The sequence below is a fragment of the Hypomesus transpacificus genome, chromosome 22 (assembly GCF_021917145.1).
Source record: "Hypomesus transpacificus isolate Combined female chromosome 22, fHypTra1, whole genome shotgun sequence".
NCBI classification, from domain to species: Eukaryota; Metazoa; Chordata; class Actinopteri; order Osmeriformes; family Osmeridae; genus Hypomesus; species Hypomesus transpacificus.
In genome coordinates this window covers 8,718,146-8,742,308 of record NC_061081.1, presented here as the reverse complement: position 1 = coordinate 8,742,308, position 24,163 = coordinate 8,718,146, and the positions used below count along the sequence as shown (strand labels likewise).

Below are 24,163 nucleotides of genomic sequence, written 5' to 3'. Positions count from 1 at the left end.
TCTTCTACAAAAGAAAATGATAACATGTAAACGGTGGCAATGATGAATTATTGATATTAACATTTTCATAATTTGCTCATTTTTGTGTCCGCATGGTGAGAATATAAAGCAGCAAAGTCACACATCAGGGAGCACCACATAGAAAGCCCCTACTTCTCCCGACTCTCTCCTATGAACACCCTCACCATTCTACAATGTGCTTCTACACTAGAAACACTCAATCCAGATTTCCTGGAAGCGCTCTTGTTTATCTGTTCTTCGTCTGTGCAATTCTTCCTGCCTGCTGGAGCCACTGCCTACACTGAACGATCAATGCCAAAAACATCAGGAGGAATAGGACCCTCCTCAACTTCCCGAAACCAAAGAGGAAGCCACTCCCGAGGTTTCCTGAAACACTTCTATAATGCACAAGCAACCGTCTATCAACTGGCATGATTGTAAAATGGGTGATTTACAGCTCCAATCCTTTGGGTTATCAGATGTTGCTGTTTGTCACAACAGCATTGTCAAACTCCATAAAGTCCACATTTACACACCAACACCACCTTGTCTTCTACTGGTCCAATACCCTCAGACGTTTAGATGGAAACACTACATGAGGCTTGCTTTCTGCATCAGGCTGCAGGAAACTGTTGCTGACTTATATGGTGAACTGGCAATAACAGGCTAAGTTCCAGTAAGAAAGGGGGGGAGACATGTGTAAAGGATGTATTACATGCCTGGAAACCGATTACACGCTGTATGTAGATCTGGCATGCTGCCCATACGACAGAGCCTCTTTGATACTCTACATTTACACCTGCAGGTATGCACCACGCTTGATCAGCATGTCGACAGTGTGCTCAAACATTACACAATTTAATTTAATTTGACTCTGGTTGCCTTTGATGTCCACTGTCATAATAATATGTCATTCTTAGCAGAGTAGAAAGCTTAGAAATTAATGCTAATTAAGGTGGACCAAACATTGTGGTCCAATACTGTGATACTAATGATGCTAATACTAATACTATGATCAACATTAAACATTCGGGTATTGAGGTAACAAATTGGTAGGCTGCTGGAGGTCAGATGTATTTCAAATTGAGAATTATCCATAGAAATCTATTCATCCATTTAGGTGTTCATTTATTGATTCTAACCCTGGCTGGTTAAATGTGAGTGGAGCCCTCACTGCTAAATGAGTCAACATCATAACCTAAAGTGTACACACACAGTGAAATCGATCAATGAACAGAGATTGTATGGTGTCACATTACCCATGTCAGCGTTTTTTCTTTTGCTGATTGAGTGGGCACTGATTGATTAAACAGACAACAGAGCTCTTTTCGAGTCGAGTGTGTCAGGTTGTACCATCCCTCAGAGGATGGGACGAGAGGCCTGGGGTATTGCCAGACTACATGACCCAGAACTACACAGAAAGAGCACAGGTCAGCAGGGTAGAGGGTGCCGAAGGTGATACGATATCCATGCAGTATGCCTGCCCCAGTTTGTGTAAAGCTCACAGACATCCCTAAATAAATGTCCACATAAATGGACAACACATGCTCTTCAGTCACATCCTGTCATTTTGTATCTGTTTCTGTCACAGCAAGGTCTCACAGTAACCTTGGTACCTTCCCTAGCGTAGGAGTCTGAAGAGTTGAGTTTGGTGAACTCACAGGTTCTAGCAGTTAATTAAGGGTGACAAAAACAATGTTCCCAGCATGGAAATGTATTTTACTCACTGGCTCAAGGCCGTGGCTCTGACCAGCTCAGTAAGATCAATTAACTGGCATCCCAGACCGGTCCACCGCACCGGAGAAGAAGAGGATTGTAAAGGTCATCATGGGTCAAGTACAAATGAGCATGGCCAGAGGAATTAGCTTCAGGAAAGGATTTGCTGGTGGAAATGTCTAAAGACAGGCAGTAAAACAAACTTGAATTTGATATGTATGTGTGTTTCTAAATCTTTCCTACCGAGTATGTCAAGAGAACAAAAAACAACAAAATAAAATTGCTTTGTTGATTGACTGTATAATGATTGATAGATTAGATGGGTGACCCACACAACATAGAATTTATGAAAAGATGACATGTAGTTTCCCATGAATAATAATTTGATTGTTGGCTTTTTTATGGCTTCTATCCTGGAACAGATATTGTAAGATGCACTTACATTTTACAAAAATGACCTTTCACCATAAGCTCTTCTACAACAGAGATATCATCCTCAATCCTTCTGACAATATATACCTACATTGTGAGCAAATCTAAAAAGGCTATTTCCTCTTATTGCTTACATCAAATGTGTTCTTTCACATCAATACAACATTAATGTCTAATCCCACTGTGCTCAGCATAATAATAGCAGCAAAAGATTTTTCCTTAAAAACAAAACAAAAAGAGCTGCAGAGATGTGGTAAGGGGTGGAAGGGAAACATCTAGAATCAATGGCAACATCAACAAGCTGGAAAAGATGGTTTAAGTGGATGTTGTTATAAGAGACCTTGGTGGATCTATTATATTGCAGTAAGCCTATAGTTTTAATTAAGGCAGTGTCACAATCATTCACAGATGCTCACACGGCGTGGTTGAGATATATGCTAAGTAGGTCTCAAGAGGAGTTTGTGTCTGAGTTTGTATGGAGTGTACACACCTTACCAACCCCAGACTGGTCCCCTGTAGGCGGGCTGTCTTGCAGTCTTCCAGCCCGGACCATGTGGAATGAGGTTAATGAGCCGCTCAAGAGGGTGTCTGCTCATGTGCCAATAAGCAAACAGAACATGTGCACCGGGCTCTTCTCGCGTCTGTTAGAGAAAGACATTAATCCAGCATTGTAGGGAATTTGGACATGCTGTTAAATGTCTCCCGTGGCCTTTATTAAGGAGAAGCTTATTTTCTTCTTGGGCTTCCCCCCCCCCCCCCTCCTTTCCTTCCTACCTGCTCTCATCTGTGCCAACATAAAAATACATGCTGGTTGTGCAAAATGTATACTTAAACTCAAACTTAATGAGTTCATTAAAGATTCATCAGGTTATTGAACATTTAATTGCTGGGTGATGAACAACAACTGTTTTCTGGTCTGTACATCGCAATGAGGAAGTAGATTAGAAATAATAATTAGAAATTGAAATAGTAAAATGTCTACATTACCTTTATAAAAAGAAAATCCTCAATTTGTAACAACCTAGCAGACCTTTGGCATTCTTGTTGTCAATCTGTGGAAGTTATTTGCTATTGGTCCCCCCCATCTGATTACTTTTTTAATACAACGACAATCCTCCCAATTTACGGCTAGTGGTACTGTCCCTGAACCCTGCAGCTGCAGACAAGAGTCTGGGCATAGGGTCATAAACATGCAACAAAATGTATAGCTGGGAGCCTCTTGCTTGCAGAGGAAGAAGCATATCCACAACTAGTCTTCTCCCGCATTCCTCAGACTCTAATATCCAGTTCAGTCAAGACAATCACGTATTACATTTGAGCATTTATTGTTACATGACACGGACATGTAGATTTAACTTTGGCGGAGTGGATGACCTAAGGGAAGCACTCCCTGCATCCTCACTGCAACACATACATACATTACATATGAGGCAGGGAGCAATAGAGATATAATCCCCCTGGTGGACAGAACATACAGACAGCACGGGGGAGAGAGGGGATGGTGGAGGGCGGCAGCAGCACTGATCATACAACAAATGGGCTGAGTGTGTGCATATCCGCACGTCTTTTAAAGACGTCTTATCGGACGTGGCCCAATGGATATGCGCTGATAACATGGGTGTGGTAGTGGGCGGAGGAAAGGAAGGTGGAGTAAGACGCCTTACATCCCCGATAAATGGATGATGCGCGCTGCCCGATTGCCCTGCCTGAACTAGCTGCACTTATATCTTCACACTTTGGTTATGATATCTTCTGCTGGTTTGTGGTATTAATAATAATCAATCAACAGCTTAACATATGGTTTCCAGTAATATAGAATATACTAAAAAGATGGATGAGAGTTTAATTTTAAACCTGATAAATCCATTAATCATAACCCATCTTCATCATTTTAACAGTGTGATGTCAAATTCCATGTCACTTCCCACAAGTTGGATAGGTTTGGCATGGCATTGGAAAATAGAGTGATACTCTTCCTTCTTCAAGATCCCTTTTACCCCGTACAAATCTCCCTCTTCATCACCACCACAGCACCCCCAGATTATCACATTGCTTCCACCACGCTTGACAGATGGCATCAAGTTCTCCACCAGCATCTTTTCATTTGGTCTGATATTCATGAACTCTCCTTTGTCATCTAAACACCTCAAACTCAGGTGTCCATAACCTTTTTTTTATCTTTCTCTGTCCAGTATCTGTGTTCTTTGACCCTCATGATCTTTTCTTTCATATTGGCCTGATAACTGATCTGATAACTTTTTCTTTGAAACTCAGACCTGTTTTGCCAAAGCAGCATGTACCCTCCTGCTTAGTTGTAAACCTTTGCCATCCACTCCTTTTTCTATTCTGGTTGGAGACAGTTTGCGCTGTGTGAAGGGATTAGTACACAGTGTTGTACAAAATCTTCAGTTTTCTTCTTACCAATGTATTGCATAGAATAACATTAATTTCTCAGAACAATAATTGCCTGTTGAGTTTCAGAAGAAGGTTTTTTGTTTCTGGTCATTTTGAGCCTGTAATCAAACTCACAACTGCTGCTCCAGATAATCAACTAGTCCACAGAAAAGCAGTTTTATTGCTTCTTAAATCAGCACAGTCGTTTTCAGCTGTAACTGCAAGTGTGTTTTCAAATGTTGAATTAGCCTTTTAAAACAAACTTGGATTAGCAAACACAACGTATCGTTGGAACACAGGACTGATTGTTGCTGATAATGGGTTTCTGTAAGCCTTGGAAGATATTACATAAACATTCTGCCATTTTGCAGTTGCAATAGTAATTTACAACACTAGCAATGTCTAGACTGTATATGTGATCCATTTGATGCTATTTTAGTGGATATTATTTTGAAAACAAGAACATTTGTAAGTGACTCCAACTTTTGAACGGTAGTGCACTTGAGAAGAGAGGGATTCCTCAAAGAACATTCAACGTGGATACCGTTTCAGACAGTAATCGACAAAACACATACAATTACACAGATTACAAGCACACACGTTTTTCCAAGCCACCTTCAACAAATGTGTCTGGATTTGATATACTTGTCTGTGCTTACTGGTGGTAACAACCTAGTGGTGTGTGAAATGAGATCCAATCAATGCTCCCGTCACTTCTGTAAATTGCACCTGCTGGTAGACCTAGAATGACCTGTGGAGGAGGCCTTGGGCCAATCTGGCGGTTTACATCCTACCTCTCAGAAATGCTCTGTTAAATGTGAGTGACAGCAGCATGGCGAGAGATTTCATGGTTGTCACTCTGGGTTTTCAAGGAAAGGACGATTTCTCCCTTGGTGTTTTGTTCTGTAGGCCTACTGTAGCTTCCCACACTGAATTTGAGAATGGGAGAAGGTTCAAAATAACTGGAACTAACTAATATGCTGTGTGTATGTATGTGTGGTTATTATCTTTCTTTTACCTATTGAACAAAGTCTGTGTGTGCCAGTGCTGTGCCCTGCCAACAGTTCTTGCCCTTTGGGAAATGTCCTTTTTTCTAAAGAAATCACTTCCCTACCTCCTCAGTTTGCATCACAGGGGTCTGCCTGGACCTTGGTTTGATGACCACACAACACAACACCCAGCCCTTGGGCAGTGTTAAAGTATACTGTAGCAGGCTATGGAAGCATGTAGGGTGAACTCCCAAAGCTAGAATATAAAGTTTGACATGTGACATCTATCTGCTTGACTACAACAACAGTAGAGCAGGTAGGTGGACCACCAGCTCTGTTTAATATACAATCAATTCAAGAAGCCAGCAGAGCAGCACCTAGTTTTTTCCAACAAAATCAATAATACATCTAATGTCTGAGAAGAGTGAAAAGGTGTTTTGTGGAGACAAAGAAGGAGAAGGAAATCTCAGATTCAAGGTTTGCCGGTTACTTTAAATGAAAGCTTTTCACCAGAATATATACATGGATCAGATGGAGCGGTCTGATAGTGAGAAGGCCAGCATTGTCCTCTATTCCTCTTCTCTTTCAGTGGGAATGTAATCAGATAACTGTCTCTCTGGAGAGATAACTTTTTATATTTATATTTTTTTACTCCATAGAAAGAGTCATGTTTGTCCTCCAGTCAAAGAAACACGTGAGGGAGGAGGAAGTGGACTGAAGAATGGCATGCACGCCCGCACCTTTATTACCACACACATTTAGGGTAATGTCTGGAAACCTGCGGTTTGCATGGGTCTCCATGAAGAATGACAGGGCAATTGTGGACTAAGAGAGTGTAATTAATGAGATGTGTATTGGGCTTTTCCTATGAAATTTTAAACATGACACACAATTGAATGGCCTATGTCAAGGCTGTCATCCCCAGTAATTGTTTTTTAAATTGTATTCTCTCTTCTTGCTCCAATAAACGATCCGTCTCCAATCACTCAACAATAAATCACAGTGAATTGCCAAAATGGAAGTGAGAGCGAGACACAACAATAGACTCTATTGCCATGAACGGAGCAAAAGAAGAAGCATCCTACAAGAAGCTTGAAATGCTGCCTTTCATCTTGAAGTACACAGCACACCCCTTTCAACTTTTCCTCTGGCACAAAGCACATAGGGAGAATTCTACAGAACACAACAGCAGGGCAAGCAATCAGGAAAGATATATAGGAATTTTAAAAGGGAAGCTGAGATGAGAACCTGACAGGAAAAGATTTTATCCTAAGTGTTATCTTTGAGACCGCCGATAGAACCATCTGAATAGCCCATGACGCACAGTGCCTTTCAATTTTGAAGGCTCAGATAACACGGGGACCGGCTGATTTTGACAGAGAAAGAGTGTGTGTCTGTGTGTGGTTGAATGACAAAACAGGGTTCGAAAGGTAAAGGACAAAACAGATATATACGTTTTTTGCTCAAGGCGCAAGGTAAAATGTCCCAGATCTAGACTTTGGGTATGACATCTCATTGTACAGTACAGGCTGCCTTGAACACAAAAGAGAACTTATGAGAATGTGTTTAGTTGGATCAATACTCTAGTTGTGCTTCACTATACTACTTGATAACATTTCCATCATGCAACACTTGTCAATAAAACTAACCCTGCCCTCTACCACAACCCTGTGGAAGAACACATGTACTGCATGATAGAGTTGCATCATCATAAGAGTGGGTCTGTCACTGTTTGCATGGCACAGTGATTACTGAGCTGGGATTTACACAGATTCACACACAGATCAAGCATGATTCATTTGAACATAAACAGATAACAAAAAACAATCTCTTTACAATCTCTTTTCAGTTTTTAATCGAATGATGGCATTTCCCAAGTTGTACTCCACATCTTCTACAATACAGAAAATAATTTTACGTAAATGAACAATATTCCCCACCACTGTTGTATTGGTTTACATTTATATATCTACTGGAAGGATTCTTCCTGACTCTCATCTGACTTTCTGGTGTTTTTCAGTCTCTGTCTTACTCCATTGTCCGATGGCAGACGACACTCTTACAAAGAAAGTCAGCTATATTCCCTGTTGACATAGATTTATTTTTGTCTTACAAAGTTCTATTCCTGCTAGAAAGAAGATTGCTACTTCCTTCCTTGCTTCTACTTCTCCTTTGTTTTCTTCTCCTGTTCATCTTTTTTAGCCTCTTCCTTCTTCTCCATCTCCTCGTCTTTTTTCTCCTCGTCTGCCTCGTCTCCCTTTTTCTCCTCCTCCAGCACTCCTTCCTCTTTTGTCTCTTCCTCTGCCTCTGCTTTTGCCTCCTCCCCTTCCCCTTGCTCGTCCTCCTCCGGCTCGTCTCCGGTCAGGCGCTCCATCATGGCGATGCGATCCACGATGGCCTGGTCTGTGATGGTGTAGTCTGCCAGCAGCTTTTTCAGCTTCATATGCATCAGCTCCATGGTGCTGTACATGCGGTCGACCTTCTCCTCCAGGTCCTTGGTGTCGGGCATGATGTTGGCTGGGTCCAGATCCAGGAGGCCGTCCTTTAGCAAGATCTGTCTGCCCTTGTCCTCCAGAATGACCTTTGCATCCGGGTACTCCGTCATGGCCTCCATCAGGTCATCTTTGGACAGGATGAAGAGGTCAGAGTAGCCAATGCTCCGGATGTTGGCAGTCCTCCGGTTCCCTGCCTTGCTGCCCTTGATGTTGAGGATGCTGATCTCGCCAAAGTAGCTTCCGTCGCCCAAGACAACAAACTGGGTGATGCCGTCGTCGGCCACGACCGCTAGCTTGCCCTCCTTGATGATGTACATCTCGCGTCCGATGTCACCCTTTTTACAGATGAAGTCCCCCGGGCTGAACACCTGGGGTCGTAGTTTCAACACCAGCTCAATCAGCAGGCCCGCCTCGCAGTCGGCAAAGATGCGCACCTTCTTCAGCGTATCCAGGTGGACGTTGATGGCGATCTCTGCCCTCAGCTTGTCTGGCAGGTACCTCAACACCTCCCTCTCATTCTGAGCCTTCCCATTGTTCCACAGGTAGTCAAACCACTTAATGACACGGTCCTCCAGTTCCTTACTGACCTTACGCACCTGTCAGGAAACAAATAGTATTCAGGTTGCTTCAGGTTTCATACATCGTATTCGTACAATACTGACATACCAACATGGAATGCACATGTGCCAATAATATTAGGTGTCGGGTTGAAATCGTATCCATGGTGTCAACGGGGGTAGCCCTGTCTCATCCCACCTGCATGTATTGCTTGATGTTGTCGATGCGGGACTGGAACTGGGTCTGGGCGGCGTTCATGTTGGTGATCATGGAGCCGATGTTGCCCACGATGGTGGCGAAGATCAGGACCCCAACCAAGAAGTCCACCACGTGGAACAGGAACTCGGAGTCCAGGGCTGGGGACGGCGTCTCCCCGATGGTGGTCAGCGTCAGGGTCGACCAGTAGAGACTGAAGGCGTATTTCCTCATGGGCTCCCCAAACTCTGGCTCATCTGGGTCATCCAGGGCAGGGTAGACCCAGGCGTCCGATCCAAAGCCGATGGACTTGGAGAAGGAATAGTAGAGGCAGGCGTTCCAGTGGATGATGATGATGATGTACATGACCAGATTGGAGATACGGAAGATGTTGGGGTAGTTGGTCTTGGTCTCGGTACGGGTAAAGAACTCCATCATGCGGTTGATGCGCAGCAACTTGTTGATGCGGATCTCCGGGTAGTCCAGCCCCAGGTACAAGTAGAATACGTCTGTGGGGAGCATGGACACAACATCCACACGGAACTGTAGGCTGCTGAAGTAGCGCTCACGCAGCATCTTCTTATCCTTCACCAGAAGGCCTTGTTCCAGGTAACCTGACAACACAAAAGTCAGGGTCACACCCAAAATCGACTTCTTCAACGCACGAGGTAGAAGGAATCAATAAAGTCTGTGAAGGTACTGATCACACTGCGCAGCTTTTTAGAGTAAGATCAATGTAGGTACCGTGATGTTTGGACATTTTATATTGAAACAGAATCTAGACTGGTTTTAACATCTGCAATGGGACAGTGCTTTTCCCCTCACCTGTCCTGGCCCTGAAGGCCATGTCAGCCAGGTACAGGACATCAGAGCAGTAGTCCAGAATCATCCAGGTGAGAAGGTAGTCATGCTGGAGTTCCTCAAAACAGGCCCTTGAAGAGAGAAACACTAGTATGATTGGAGTGGTGTAGGCAAGCACATGCTTACACCTTTACCAGTCATGTTAGATATGCGTGCTATCAATAATTTAAGAATCTACCTTGCAATAATCATTGTCCAGTTGTACATGACTGGAATTGCGATGACAAATAGCCAGTTGTAGTACAAACTGCCGGCAGGGTTAATGACAAACACCTCCTTGGGCCTGCCAGAAAAGAGCACTGAATTATGGAAAACGATTTATATATGGTGTCAATATAACACTGATGTGTTCATATGCTATACATACTTCGCCTTTGCCTTCTCCCTTTCCTTCTCTTTCTCCTTCTCCTTTTCTTTCTCTTGCTCCTCTTCTCTTTCATTTTCCTCCCTTTCCTTTTTCTCCTTTTTCTTCTCTTTCTTCTCCTTCTTCTCCTTCTTCCTGAGAAAACCATTGAGACACATGGGAATGGGTCACAGCATCACATGTATTTATATGTTAAACTAAGTTGTTGGTATAGTCATCAGAAATAGCCTGTTACTCCTTTTTCTCCTTTTTTTCTTTCTTCTCTTTTTTCTTCTTTGTTTTCTCTTCTCTGGGGAAAGTACATTGAAATCCGTTTAAACGAAGCTCACTCATGAAATGTTTAAATGTATTATCATTATATTACAACATACATACCCCTCATTGTTATTGCTGTTGTTGACGTTGAACAGACGACCTGGGCCAGGAGGCTGTGGGTCTCTGAAACACAACAAATCATTTGTAATTGAATCCTGAAACATATAGCTGAAATTTAAGAATAAAAGAACATTCTGTAACATTTGTAATCAGACCAAGGGTGAAGGATTGGTTTGAACATTGGAGGCAGGGGTATTTCTAGGATGCATCCGATACCACCTGCAAGGGGGCCGGCACCAATAGGGCGCACCCCACCCCCACCTAGACAAAAAATACATAAATACAGTAGATTCCTTTGAGTTTTCGCCTAGGGCACCAATTGGTCCAGAAACACCGCTGATTGGTTGGTTCAAAAATTGCATTCATCCTATATGTGAACAGAAGCCCTGCCCAGCAGCAAATGTTTGGGAGGGGACATTGAAATGGTCACTTGACATTGGCCGGGGCGTGTGTGACCCCTAAACCTGCACCTATGGTCTTGACCATGTAGAATGAGAGTGTGTGTCCTGGTGTGTTGTTGTTTACACGTCATCCTCTGTGCTGTCCCCCTCTGTGTCAGTGTCCATTTCTGAGGTGACACGAGACGACACAGACAGGTAGCGCCTGGTGCTCGATGTGGTTGCCATGACTGCAGATTTACGATCCAGCCTTCCAAATATAAAAGTAACAAGTTCTGTTCAAACAAACCCAGCAGTATCTCAGGCATTTGGAAACTACTTCCAAACACTGCAATATTATTATAATGTACTCTACAGAATAATCAAGCCAATTACTATCAAGGAATAACCACTCACCAAGCTTCCCAAATGAAAATGAACAAATACAGAAGTCATTGTTGATGCACATAACATAATTGCACAGAAACTACTTTTCTTAACTAAACTAATGATGTAGAATGCTCACCTTTATTTAACGTATTTTACGGTCCATAGTCCTTCAGCTAGGCAATCTTAGAAAATGACCTTTGTGTACCAACTCTAAACACAATCCCAAAAACATTCACAACCTCAATTTAATCATTATATCACAATAAAATATGTGCTTTCGTCCAAGCATTGTGTAATAGTAGTGTCGTAGAGACACGTCTGACCCTGACCAACATAAGTAGATTACAGAGTGCTCATATCCTCCTACACCCTCCTTTGGTACTACAGAGAGCCCTTACACACTGCTAGTGGGAGCAAATCATTTGACTCCTTTTAAATGATTAACTGTGGATATACTGAACAGGTCTTACATCCAGAATATATAATTTATCTTCCCTGGGAATGAATTACATTCCAGAGCAAATCTTATTGCAGAAATATTAAAACCTGTTCCCATGCTCATTATTATTTTTTCCAGCGTTGTGTTGTCACAATTTGATTAGAGTGATACTTTTACTTTCAAAGTGATATTTTCATATATGTTTCTTAGGAATTAATCATATTTTATATTACTTATTACTTTCTCAAAGACCTATTGAACCCTGTTCCCATGCTTATTATGTTATTCCAGTATTCATGTCATATCTTGGTCAAAGTGGTACTTTCCTTTAACATCAACATCTTACTCAACCTCTTGAATTTAATTCACCCTCTTATCCAACATCAAGTTATGAAATGAGAGTATGCTCTAGGAAGTGTGTACTCGAGTCATTATCAAGACCTCCAAAATGAGGAGAGAACAGGATAGAAAAGTCTCTCTGAGCCAGGGGTGTCTGCAGCATCACCTCGTCTGTGTGCTAGCTCACCTACAGTTCTTCAGCAGGAGTAGAACACATGCACATTAATCCCCTGTAAGGGCCGGCTTTGCTCCACTGCCCCCCCCCCCCCCCTCTGCCTTGTCAGCAACCTCTCATATCCCTCTGATCCTATTAAAACTAGCCAGACAAGTTGTTCAGCCTTTACCCACTTGTTGGAGATCAGATTACATCACCATAATGTGTACTACCATCAGTAATGGAATTGAATAAGATCTGAATCTAAATCTGTGGTTAGAGGCAACTACGAATGCATAGACAGTGCACTCTATGGCTTCCTTGTTGAAAGACATGGAGGGGTTGTAAAGCCACAGGTTTCAAACCTGAGAACCAGATTTGATGTTTAGGAGGTGTCAGATGAGAGTTAATAAAACCCCAGATCAGATGCAGTATCTCAGCAAGATTTATTTTATTAAGAATGAAAAAAAGAACACAAGGTAAAGACTGAATCAGTGGTGTTTGACAAAGACAGTCCAGGCTCATTCTTTCCCACAGACCAATTTCAAAACTAATGTATTTTCCTTCCCAGCACAAGTAGCCAGGACACACAAACATCTCCTTCCTCCAAACACTTTTTTTCACTGAAGTTTTTGATTGTCGTCATGACGTCGTCAGGGAAGCACACCCAGGTTGGAAACTGTGGCTGTGGAAATTACACCAATGCAGGGGTGTCCCCCACCAGCACAGTGGTGTCGATATCCACGGCAACTGGTGACCCCTGTGGAACGAGGGCTGGATCGAAGGAGGCTGCGGCCGCGGTGGCAAAGTCGACAGCATCAGCGGTGGCGGCATCCACGGCGGCGCCGACGTCAGCGCCGGCAGGGACGGCAACGGCAATGTCCATGGAGACCTCAGGGAGAGCGGGCACCACGTCCATGGGAGCTGCGGCCTCCGGGGCGACGGCTTCTGCGGCGGGCTCGGCCTCCACTGCACCCTCCGCCGCAGCGGGCTCTGCCTCGGCTCCACCCTCCGCCGCGGCGGGCTCTGCCTCGGCTTCAGCAGCCTCTGCCTCTGCGCCAACGGCATCCTCTCCCACCTCGTCAGAGTTCAGGGGGGCAGCTGGGGCTGCGCCCGCTGGCAAGCCATACCCATAGGCATACTGGGGCTGGAGAACAGACACGGAAGGCATGAGAAGAAGAGTTGTGTGAGCGCCCCCCCACACACACATTCAGCACGCACGTGCACACATTCATACGGACACACGTTCCTTCCTCCCTAAAAGCAGGATGAGAACCATCCTGATGTGCCGCTTTAGAAATGTCATCAACGGTCCTAATTCATCTCATCGAGTGGAATGTAACCCTTTGAGAAGAGCGCACGCACCGCTCCCTCCTCGTCGGACCCGGCTGACATGGGAGGCGGCATGAAGAAGCTGGGCGGCGGAGCTGCAGCTGCGTTCCCCTGCAGGAGAGACACCGTGATCAAGCCCCCCTTTCAACCTCCAACACTGTTCACACTGTAAGGACACATTATGCTGCATGTGCTCCAGAAGGTCGGCCCCTGCCAATGCTACTTTACTTTCATGAATGAACAAGGAAGATTTTGGATTCATGGACACATTGTACTGAGTTTGCTTTAGAGTATGGAATTGCTTTGAGTAATGGTAATCTTCCAAGAAATGTAATGGTAGTCTTACCAAAAAAATACAAAATGAAAAGGTGTCAGTTTTTAAAGTTCTGTGGCAAAAGTGTGTAATGTGGTCTTTTGTTCTATGTTTCTTTTGTGAAAGGAAGTAAGACGTTTCTCACGGGAACAGCAGGGAAGGCAGGGTTTCCTGCTGCTCCAACACCCTACAGGAAACATCAACACATATTAGGAACACTTCATCTGTGTTGCATCTTTCAACAAGATCCATATTGTGTTATCCCTGTCCATTTAATGAACCCCCTGAACACTCACACACTCCACACAAGTCAAGTGTCTTAACTGTTCAAGTTCTTAAACGGAAGAAAACCAACATGGAGGACGTCTAACCTGTTGCTGAAGGGAACCGTACATTCTGTAGAGCTCCATCATCCTCAGAGCCATGTTGGCATGTGCTGAAACCTGCTGGAAAAACCCGGCAGGTGGGACAGCAGACATGTTATTAAGGCTATTGAGTCATTTTTTGACATGAGAATATCATGGCTGAGATAGTTTGGCACATCGTGCTGGGAGGTGAGCGGGAGAGATGTCTGCACAGGAAAGCTTTATTTTTACCTCATTGCTTCCGCTTTCAGGAGCCTGGTAAAACAGGGAATTGGTTTGAGTCAGCACACGTAACAGCTGAGTAACATTTAGGACATTGTGTGGAATTGGAAAGAGGTGGTCTTACTTTGACCTGAATATATAGAGAAATACAATGTATACAGTTAAACTTCTAAAAGGGTTGCCACAATACTTACAGGTGCAGCAAAAGTTGAGCCCAACAGGAACATCAGGAACACCACTGGTTTCATCATGATGATCTTTAAAAAAAGACTGATAGATTCATTCCACCCTAATGTACAGTACAGTATGAAATATCATTGAACCCCAGTCGACTCAATTGGGTTAATAATAGGTTCAAAGTACTCAACACAGTACTCAACAAGTTTTAGCATCACTCAAAACCATATGGGATTAGAATTCTCACCTTTTTCTGCGTATTAAGAGCAGCTGTAGAGATCTCTGGCTGTAGGGAAGAAGTTAACTATTTCTTGTCTCTGTAAAGTTGCCATTTTATACTGCTCAACCATCGAGAGACAGCCAATCACATCATGGTGTTCCAGTGACATGTGCAAGCGTCTGTCGTTTGATGAAATGTCCTTAGTCTTCAAAAGTAAGGCAAGACATGAAGGCTTAATGCCCCCCATTATGTTTAATTACACACAAGAATGCTTACTGTAGCACATACCCTCCCTCCCACCCCCACCTGCCCCCCCCCCCTGCCTTCCCCGGCCACTCACTCCTGAGGTCCTCTCTACCTCACGGCCCCCTCCCCCTCCCCAAAAGTCTACCCCTCCCAGAAAAAGCCTGAGCTGTTGCATTGACTTATTGCCTGATGGCTATGTGACTGATGTGTGTTGTTGGATTTGGAAGCAGCCAGACAATTTAGGGAAAGAATGTCTCAAAGTTATCAACACAGACTAACAGCTTAACCCCACCCCCCCAAACTGGCGTCTAGGTTTGGGGTTTCTAGCCCGCTGGTTCGTTTGGGCTTGTTCGATGGGTATCGCTACTGCCCCAGGTAATATGGAATGTTGAAAGTGGGTTGGGTGGTTCTGAGGTTCCAGATCAGATAAACAATGAAAGAATGAGTTCCATAATTTTAAACCTGGAACAGTATTCTTAATTGTTCCTCTATGTCTATACCTGCCACTTCAGAAAAAGCTGTGCTCAGTGTTTTCGGTGGAGGACAGATTAGCATCTTATCAGATATTCTGAAACCTCTATTATCAGTTATTATGATCATCATATTGGTACCTCTCAGTTTTCTGCTTTTTGTCTGACAAGCAGATATTGTCTCATTGTCTTAAGGTTAGTTAGTCATGACAGCTCAGCCTTAAATGGTGCTCCCTTTTTATATTTGTACTTTGTACTCCAAGCTTAAGGAGAGTAAAGTCAAATTAACAAATGGGGCTTAATCTTTTGCATTTAGGTGTCATGTGGTTTAGCAAAAGTATGGCAGTGTTCTCCAACAGGATTTAAAGAAATGGCAAGGTTCACATGTATAGGGACTCCTTAAGTTACTAGCCAAATGAAGAACATTCACTATAGCTTTTCATTGCAGATAGACCTACATGGCGGTCATCGTGTACAAACCCTTACAGTGAGATAACAGTAAACACTGTAGTGAAATAAAAGTAGGATATGCACAATAAATGTCTTATCAACACAGAGGTTTTGGTTTCAACTTCAAGTCTTGCAATGTCAGCAATGAATCCATAACACATGATTTGAACCTATCATTTGCTTAATTCATTCCAAACTATTGTGGGATATGTGATTCTCGTTGATGACTATATGAATTTGCTGACCCAATACAATGTAATGCAGATTTTGTTTGCTGTCTCATCGTTAATGGATGAAATTGACACCCAATCATCTAGATAAATAGGAGTGTGTTCCACAGACTTCATCAACAGAATCTTTTCAGTGAACATCTCACAGGTACTGTATGTTCTCTAACTACTAATCTCTGTTTGGAGGTCTGATTATCGTAGGGTTCTTTTGTTCAGAAATTACATTTTTGCCACATATTTTAAATTGTGTTTTGTAACGTTATACAACAAGTTGTTCTCTTGACATTAATCAGATGTCCTTCCCATTTGTAGAATCAATCACCAAGTCACCATGAAGTCTTTCATCGCAGTTCTTCTGGGATGCATTGCTGGCATAGCACTCAGTGTCCCTGTAAATACAAGTAGATTATTCCAAAGTAGAACGTTTGTAAAGTCCAATGGAGTGTATGGATAATAACATTTGGTGTGCCTACCTCTTGTCCTAGGCCAGGCATTACAGAGGATTTGAGCGCTATGTGGTACCACAGACTCAAGTAAGTTACACTGGAACTAAGCTACACACAATATTTATGTAAAATTAAGTTCCTTCATCTAATGCTAAGATTTAGACCTTACAGTTGAAACTGCAAAAGAGAAAAGCAAAACAAAAACAAAGGTAATATTCAAGCCTGCTCTTCAGTTCATCACATTAACACAGTGATGTTGACGTTCATTTCACATTCAGCAAGCAGTAGCTGGGAATGCAGCAGAGTACGAGTTGGAGTTTGTGAGTATCACATGACATTATTATAAATCAGATGATATTCTACACAACCTCACATCTATCTTTCTTTCATCCTCCATTTCAGCTCCTTCCTTTCGGAGGCCCGCAGCAGCCTAACATTGTAAGTGTGTTGTTGATAAAAATAGTTAAAGTTCAAATTTGAAGAGAATTTAAGTGATTGTATTGGGTTTCCTTTTTGTTTGTTCCTCTTGTTTGACAGGGCTTCCCATCCCAAGGCTTCATCAGACAGGAAGTGCCTCATCTACCTGGAAGAGCTAGCTACGAGCTGGTAAGAGAGGCCCCTGATCTGGTACAGAAAGAAAATAATATACAGAGTGATTTGTAATTTACTATTTTCTAAATGGGGATGGTTGTTGATGTGGGTTTTACTCAACAAATCTTTTCTCCGTTCCCTCCAACAGATCTTTCCATTTGGTGGCAGACAGGCTGTAGTCCCCATGGCCCCTGGGGCTCCAGAAGCTCGTGTAAGTTCACTGACAATTACAGACTCTGCATGTGGATAAGGATAACTGAGTATCGATGTGCCTAACCTGCAAACCCTGTAGGAAAGATGAAAGACCCATTGTGTAAATTAGAAATCTATAAATGTTTGATAGTATTGTTTTGGCTGGTATGGAATGGGAGTTTTGAACCAAATGGATGGATTGGTTGGCTTTGAATTTTGACTGAAGGGAGGACTTTTACTGGGGCTGGGACACACAGACACACACACACACATAAATGGGGTAGAAAGATGGCGCCTGCTGTCTATCTGTCTCTCTTTGAAGAGAGACCGAGTGAGAGCTAGTTGTCACTGTGGACGTGTTGTTACAGGCCCCGGCCCCTGCAGGAGAAGACGAGGACCAGGATGACTAGATCACAACAATATTCTGTCTGCAAAGGTATGACACTGGATGCATCTATGTGATACCTAAGACTGGATTGGAAACTCACCATTAATGTTTACTGTTTCCATCAGCATGCGAGCATCTTAAAGCTAGTTTCATTTTGATGAAAAACATGTTAACATTTGGTTTCTGTTGCAGGAGAATCCATGGAGTACGGCTTCCAAGAGCCAAAAAGCCATTATATTAAATCTGTTTGTTTGCTTGCTTTTGCTTTTAGTTAGCTAATTCTTTAAGTACTGTACTGTACTGTAATAGCCCCTTACTATACAAATCATGTACGAGATATGAGCAAGAAATTTGATATTTCCACTCAAGCAATGTTACTGTTACAGTCGGTTTTACCATACTTCATCAACGCTACTGCATGAAATAAACTTTTACATCATCTACAAGACAGTCCGTGTCAATGATATTAAAACAAATGAGAAAGACAGCTGAAATGGTTGCTTGTAAACATTTTAATTGCCTTCATTACTAATAGGGGAACATTTAAATGCAGCACACAGCAGAAACCACTACTTACAATACAATACATAAGACACACTGTGTTCTACCGCACAGTATATCAGTTCTCTATCCTTGTATGAAATTAGTTTACTCCTACACAGAATAAATTATACAGCCTATAAAGGCTGCTGACTCCACATTATTACTCCATCCATAGACATGTTGCCAACAGATGAATGAGAAACAAACACATATCTAGATGACTCGTCTCGTTCTAGCGCTGCACTCTGGATCCTGCGAGTCACTACAAGAACAAATGAAAGAATGTGGTTGTTAGTTCCCAGGGGCTTTTGGGATGTTACTGTCATGCTACTTCAATTTGTATGTGAAGTATAATTCGATTTGACTCACAATTCATTCCTATCCTACGGATGCACAGGCACCTGTATAGTGTTGAAAATGTTATTGTTAAATTGAGCAACATTTGTCATGTGACCTTGGATGAGAGATGTTCTACAGCTATTCGTTTGACCGTGTTGAAGAATATGTTCATTATTGCTGAGTGAGTTCTCTAACAGTACAGCATGCATGAACGTCGAGTCTTTTTCCTTTGTGGATGGATACATACAGGACATATGGACATAACATTAACCACAGGTACTACAAGTACATTGGATCCCACCTGGCCTCTCCGTTGTGGCTGTTCCTGCTGGGCTGGCTGCAAAGGATCTTGGGTATGAGGAAGTCTGGCCTCAAAGGGCGGCACCTGCAAACAGCAGAGTACACATGGGTCTGAGGACACTTTGATTCCCCTAAAAAACGTTAGCTTCCTTTCTCTGTTCCTTGGAAAATTTCTGATCTGATAAAACTCCCCAGTTTAGTTATCTATGTCAAATATTTTTGTTTCATTTCTGACAAGACTGGGTGGTATGTTAGAGTACTGTAAGTTGTATTGTCATTTACAAATAGGATTATTGCAAAAACGGATAAGACTTACTATGGGATCTTGCTGGGGCACGGTTTGGGGAGAGTTATCATAAGGGAACAGCTGTGGGATGTTAGGCATCTGAAGAAGATAAGGAGCTCATATTTAGATATTAAGATTTAAAGATATTGAAATTAGGTTATAAATATGTATTGAATTCAAACACTCACCTGCTGTTGTGTGAAGTCAAAGGGGTAGTACTGAAAAATTAAAAGAAAAAATTATAATTATAATGTGAAACTTCTTTCCACATCATGCATCACATCATGATCAGTGCCGCAGTAAGACATCACAGTGGTTGTTTAATGTTCACACACAGACACCCAGCCTCACAGCAACCCACTTAACATCACACAAGCTGTCCGCTGTGACTGAACACATCTTCATCGGTGCCTGTGGTTTTAACTTCCCCTGTAATTGAAGAGGTTCACTCCATCTTACACCATATAATTCTGCATTGAGAACAAGAAATACTTACAATTTCCACACTTTTTCGACCCGGTGCCTTAGGTACTGAGTACTTGAGAAAGGCCTGAGAGGAAAGGATGGCAGACAGAGAAATACAGAACATCAAAATCTTTAATAAAATAAAAGAATAGAACCAACAGTTAACGGCTACACACCTGTCCATTCATTTGTCCACCTGTAGATTGGCCAGGGAATCTGGGTGGAAACACCTGTTTGGAGAGAGCTTAATTCAATGACCAGGTTTGCATACCAATTTAGTTTGATGGTTCAGTGTAACTAATCATTACATAGCCCAATTAACTTTTATGTTATTGGATGAGGGGTATCCTACAGCTATTCATATCTGCAAACCTCTCATTTCTGAGGAATGATTGCCAGTCAACTTTATCTAGTCGAAGTTGAATCAACAGAAGAGGCAGGGCCCATGGAGTAGAGCTTATACTCTATGTGCATCATCTATATAAAATACAGTGTAGGAGAGATGACAGCGTACAATTTCCATGCTGATGGCCCCATTCATGTCTGGCTGCAAGGGCTGGCCTGCTGGATAGACCTCCTTCCCCTGCAGAGTGAGAGAAAGGATGTTACTACATTTCAACTTTTGAAATAAGACGGAAAACACCACAGGATAAAGATTCATGTTGACACGGACGATTTAAAACGAGTGAATCTGCTGTCGAATGTGAACACAGAATTAGGCAACCTCCAGCAGGTGTACCTGTTGCCGTACCTGCGTGGGTGGGCCAGCCTGTCTGGGCCCAAAGTGAGGCAGGAAGTGAAAGAAAGAGGGAAGCTGAAAAGGCACAAGGTTTACAGTCAAACAAGCAAGATTTTATTTGTGTTCATTCATCTCCGTGATGACTGATAGGTAGGTCGGCCGTGATACCCCAGCGTATGGCTGTGTTGAAGGATATCTGGCCCCAAATATGAAAGACATTGTTGATGTAACAGAACATATGAAGTTGATAACACGGTATAACTTGATGAGTTGAGAGGCTTTATTATTATTGTTAGTATATACTCATTTATGATGATACTAGTAGCATTATTGATCTTGTCAGACTTACCGGGACAGCCGATATGGAGCTGGTCAGGCAGATACACAGTATGAGCAGCTTCATGGTCACAGGATTCACTATGACACAATCACAAGAAACCTTGTCAACATCATGAATCAATATAAAAAATATCAGCAAAGATCATGTCACCAAATACAGTGCAGCTTCTTTTTTTTCCAAATCTCAAAAGCATTTCAAATAAAGGCCTAGGTTCTATTCTCAGTACATCACCTGCAGTACTATTGGTACAGGTTCTGAAGAAGACAGGTTCAGTAGGTCTATTCCAAGTCCACCAAACCATGGGCTTTTAAATAGTTCTGGCTGAATTCTCAGCCAATCGGTGTTGACCTTACATTGGCACCACCCGCAGGGACACTTCACTGAGTGTAGGTGTCTAGTCCTGAGCTTTAGTAAATGATCAGTGGTCAGGTAGGCTGTCTCAGTAATAGCAGTGCCCAGCTGATTATGTGTATCACAGGCTCATTTCAGCCTTACTCTGCATCATACTGGAGCACATATATAGAATTAAATTTCACCCAGAAGAAATCAAGAAGGCATGCAGAGAGGTGAGTGCCCTGGGGAAATGTTTCTCATGTGTTCTCATTCACGGTAGCTTTGCAGTCCTATAAACGTGTTTTTCGTTACAGAGTAGGTGGACCATGGTGAGAGCACTGTACAGGTGTAGAAGCTTGTGGAAGAAAGTTCTGTCTGTCTCCACAAGAACAATGCAACCATCAGTTTAGGTGCTGGGTTTATGAATATTAGACAACCGGCTGATTGGAGAGAGAATTTAACACCTCGGCATGAAAATGACCAGTTCAGACACACAGAGATACTAGCGAAGTCTCTCTGAGGCTTGAATTTACTTAAGCTGATGGTCACACCGTTCTAGTGCACAAGGACATAACTGTTTTCCACACAATCTTTATGTGTATATATATTTTTATATATACATATATATATATGTGTGTGTATTTGTTTATCTTTGTGCATGGGTTTGCTGTCACAATATTACTAAAACACAAAGGGATAAGTTGATAAAAGTTTTATTACCGATCAGATCAATAACAAACTTGCCATACAAAAATCATTGGTTATACAATAGCTAATCCAGGTTTTAAGCACCATTAGACCAGGTTAATATCTGCATTAACCGCATTACTCTATGGAAATAAAAGCAGCATTAGAAGGACACATTTCCAGTCTTGTTTCAATAGGGGGCGCAGTTGATCAATCACCAGTCATTTGTCGCCTGAACAGCAGAAAAACATGAAAAATGAATACAACAAAGAAGATTTCACTGACTGAGCCAGAAAGGTTTTAATGCCATGTGTGTGTTTGTTTGTGTGTGTGTGTGTACCTGGGGGACTTACATCATTTATTCATCGTCTTCCTCATCGTCATCAGACTTACGTCTGGGAGCCTGGAATGACACAGCAGGTCACAAATGAATCAACACTTCTGTAAGGAGCAATGGTCCCATACCATCCACTTCTACATTAAAAACTGGACTAATATTGTGCATAGTGTTTCCGCATGAATATCATCAGCTGTATATTAGCTAGGAGACACCCTATGTTAGAGACTAGAAATGAGAGTCTTACTGGAGCAGCAGGGGCTGCAGGGGCAACAGGGGCAGCAGGGGCAGCCTGGGCGAAACCGAAGGGGTGGAACTAGAGGAGAGGACGGGGGAGAGGAGAAGAGGGGAGGGCAGAGGAGAGGAGGAGAGAGCAGAAGAGGGGAGGGCAGAGTAGAGGAGACACATTACATACAGGTGACCAAGGACACCAATAGTCTGTCCTATACTGTACACGCACAGCACATCAGAACTTACGATCTCAATGCTCTCTCTACCAAGGGGCTGGGGGATCTCCTGCTTGATGAAGCCACGAGTCTGTGGATGAAGACCACCCAGAGGACGCGTTCACAAACAACCACAGAAACATCGCTTTCAGTACCAACTTCAATGCAGCACACTTATGGACGTAGAAAAACATTAGGCCCTAATTATTGAATGCAAATTTTGTCGCACTGAAAGCTTTCTGTCGTGATGAGGGATACTTTCTCATGGCTCTACGGTATGTTGCCATAGTTACTCACAGGTGCGCGGGCAGGCTGTTGGGCAGCATCGACAGGGAGGAGCTGTAAAATATAAACGATTGATTCTGGTTACCATACCAGTTTTGAAAATTGCTTACAGTAATAGTGTAGACAGTTGTATTCTAGCCAATGAAAGAAGTAAGGAGGACTATAGACTTGCCACTTCCAGACTGGCAGGTCCTGCTCCAGCAGGAACAGCTTGGAGGGCCTGGAGATTGAGGACATTTTAAATAGTCTCTTTACATATCGTCACACACATCAATCAGATAGACTTAGTTGAAGTCTATCATTTCAGAGCATCAAATTGTTCTTTCTGTTTGGTTGGAGACAGGCTTAAATACAGATCCTTGTCATGGAGTAACTACTGTTTTGAGGTGAGAATATAAAATGTTTAGGTGTGCAATTTTAGAAAATGAAAATATGTATTATCCCCACCATGACAGTCAATCAGCATGCTTTATACATCACATCCCAGTTGCTCTCTTACCTGGGCAGGTGCATGGTGCATGTCAAACTCCATGAACATCATTTGCTGAAAGATGAAAATAATAAATGTCAACCTCACACAGCCTGTTCCTATCAAGCCAATGTTCATGAATGCAAACCGAATATTTCACAAATGATTCTTAATGGGGATTGGGAACTCACAGGGACGCAGATGGCAGTCCCAATGACAAAGGCCAGCAGAAGGAAGGATTTCATTTTGAATGAATCTGCAAACACAAATACAATTTTAGAAGGAGTACCATGACACACAACAAAGACATTATATATTTTAAATCTGTAACAAAGTTTAGCAAATGTACCAAGCACACATTGTTTTAACACTGCAATTTACAGAACTTCTAGAGAGTTCTCCTACATTACCTTTGGATGTGTAGAGGCACACGGTTATCGAAGGATGCTTGAGGAGGAGTGTGATGACAGTGGAAAGGTCCTCTCCTTTTTATTCTCTCCTGAAACAAAAGAACACTCTAAAGCTGCTTGACAGGCCTTGGTTCCTTGCCAAGCTTTTACTTTGAATTGTGCAAAAATGTGCTTTGGCAGCTGAAATGTATCTATAGGGAAGATCTCCAAAGATAGAGATAAAGATTAATTATGGTCTGTCCCTCATCCTGTGTTTGGTTAGATGGCTCCCTAGAGGGAAGCAATGCTATCAGCTGTTGTAAACATGCACAAGATGTGACATGATATAAATGATTAGGGACAAGAGGAGAAAAACGGTTCTCACACGTGGATAGACCTCTAATGAGCATAAGGACCTAGCATAGTTTGACAATTTTGAAATACTGGTCTCCCTAACATTTTTGAGCAATGACCAACTGAAAGCC

General features: G+C 42.6%; 4 protein-coding genes across 4 annotated transcripts; all 4 read right to left on the bottom strand.

Annotated features, from left to right (window-relative positions):
* Positions 1-7,692: 7,692 nt before the first annotated feature.
* Positions 7,693-11,005, bottom strand: cnga1a (cyclic nucleotide gated channel subunit alpha 1a). The gene is made up of 8 exons (XM_047045284.1): positions 10,905-11,005; positions 10,380-10,442; positions 10,240-10,293; positions 10,008-10,139; positions 9,819-9,923; positions 9,605-9,711; positions 8,783-9,393; positions 7,693-8,622 (listed from the first exon to the last, which is right to left on the bottom strand). Exons 1-8 carry the CDS (start codon positions 11,003-11,005, stop codon positions 7,693-7,695), a joined length of 2,103 nt encoding a protein of 700 aa, XP_046901240.1.
* A 1,500-nt stretch (positions 11,006-12,505) lies between these two features.
* On the bottom strand, positions 12,506-14,789 carry enam (enamelin). Its single transcript, XM_047045255.1, has 7 exons — positions 14,735-14,789; positions 14,505-14,567; positions 14,320-14,343; positions 14,095-14,169; positions 13,869-13,910; positions 13,444-13,521; positions 12,506-13,225 (listed from the first exon to the last, which is right to left on the bottom strand). The coding sequence occupies exons 2-7, from the start codon at positions 14,559-14,561 to the stop codon at positions 12,773-12,775; spliced, it is 729 nt and encodes a 242-aa protein (XP_046901211.1). The 5' UTR covers positions 14,562-14,567; positions 14,735-14,789; the 3' UTR covers positions 12,506-12,772.
* Positions 14,790-18,213: 3,424 nt separating this feature from the next.
* Positions 18,214-21,014, bottom strand: scpp5 (secretory calcium-binding phosphoprotein 5). The gene is made up of 11 exons (XM_047045126.1): positions 20,964-21,014; positions 20,742-20,809; positions 20,405-20,467; positions 20,168-20,236; positions 19,830-19,883; positions 19,685-19,738; positions 19,377-19,406; positions 19,219-19,287; positions 18,904-18,987; positions 18,633-18,664; positions 18,214-18,525 (listed from the first exon to the last, which is right to left on the bottom strand). The coding sequence occupies exons 2-10, from the start codon at positions 20,793-20,795 to the stop codon at positions 18,647-18,649; spliced, it is 495 nt and encodes a 164-aa protein (XP_046901082.1). The 5' UTR covers positions 20,796-20,809; positions 20,964-21,014; the 3' UTR covers positions 18,214-18,525; positions 18,633-18,646.
* Positions 21,015-21,762: 748 nt separating this feature from the next.
* scpp7 (secretory calcium-binding phosphoprotein 7) lies at positions 21,763-23,771 on the bottom strand. Its single transcript, XM_047045258.1, has 9 exons — positions 23,700-23,771; positions 23,481-23,545; positions 23,320-23,364; positions 22,993-23,040; positions 22,833-22,874; positions 22,567-22,626; positions 22,337-22,405; positions 22,106-22,155; positions 21,763-21,984 (listed from the first exon to the last, which is right to left on the bottom strand). Exons 2-8 carry the CDS (start codon positions 23,532-23,534, stop codon positions 22,111-22,113), a joined length of 363 nt encoding a protein of 120 aa, XP_046901214.1. The 5' UTR covers positions 23,535-23,545; positions 23,700-23,771; the 3' UTR covers positions 21,763-21,984; positions 22,106-22,110.
* Positions 23,772-24,163: the final 392 nt, after the last annotated feature.

Bases quoted from the DNA above. Each gene is read 5' to 3' on its own strand.
- cnga1a (XM_047045284.1), bottom strand. From the start codon at position 11,005: ATGGCAACCACATCGAGCACCAGGCGCTACCTGTCTGTGTCGTCTCGT. The intron at 10,140-10,239 runs GTAACAGGCTAT...TGGTTTTCTCAG, and splicing joins GAAAAAAAGGAGAAAAAGGA to GAAGAAGGAGAAGAAGGAGA. The intron at 9,712-9,818 runs GTAGATTCTTAA...TCTCTCTTCAAG, and splicing joins TGGACAATGATTATTGCAAG to GGCCTGTTTTGAGGAACTCC.
- enam (XM_047045255.1), bottom strand. From the start codon at position 14,561: ATGATGAAACCAGTGGTGTTCCTGATGTTCCTGTTGGGCTCAACTTTT. The intron at 14,170-14,319 runs GTAAAAATAAAG...GGGTTTTTCCAG, and splicing joins CTGAAAGCGGAAGCAATGAG to CAGGTTTCAGCACATGCCAA. The intron at 13,226-13,443 runs GTGCGTGCGCTC...TCTGTTCTCCAG, and splicing joins GGTCCGACGAGGAGGGAGCG to CCCCAGTATGCCTATGGGTA.
- scpp5 (XM_047045126.1), bottom strand. From the start codon at position 20,795: ATGAAGCTGCTCATACTGTGTATCTGCCTGACCAGCTCCATATCGGCT. The intron at 20,237-20,404 runs GTACGGCAACAG...CTCACTCTGCAG, and splicing joins AGGCTGGCCCACCCACGCAG to GGGAAGGAGGTCTATCCAGC. The intron at 19,884-20,167 runs GTACGCTGTCAT...CTCTCCAAACAG, and splicing joins GGGCCATCAGCATGGAAATT to GTGTTTCCACCCAGATTCCC.
- scpp7 (XM_047045258.1), bottom strand. From the start codon at position 23,534: ATGAAATCCTTCCTTCTGCTGGCCTTTGTCATTGGGACTGCCATCTGC. The intron at 23,365-23,480 runs GTGAGTTCCCAA...TTCATCTTTCAG, and splicing joins GGACTGCCATCTGCGTCCCT to CAAATGATGTTCATGGAGTT. The intron at 22,156-22,336 runs GTAAGACTCTCA...GTGTCATTCCAG, and splicing joins CTGCAGCCCCTGCTGCTCCA to GCTCCCAGACGTAAGTCTGA.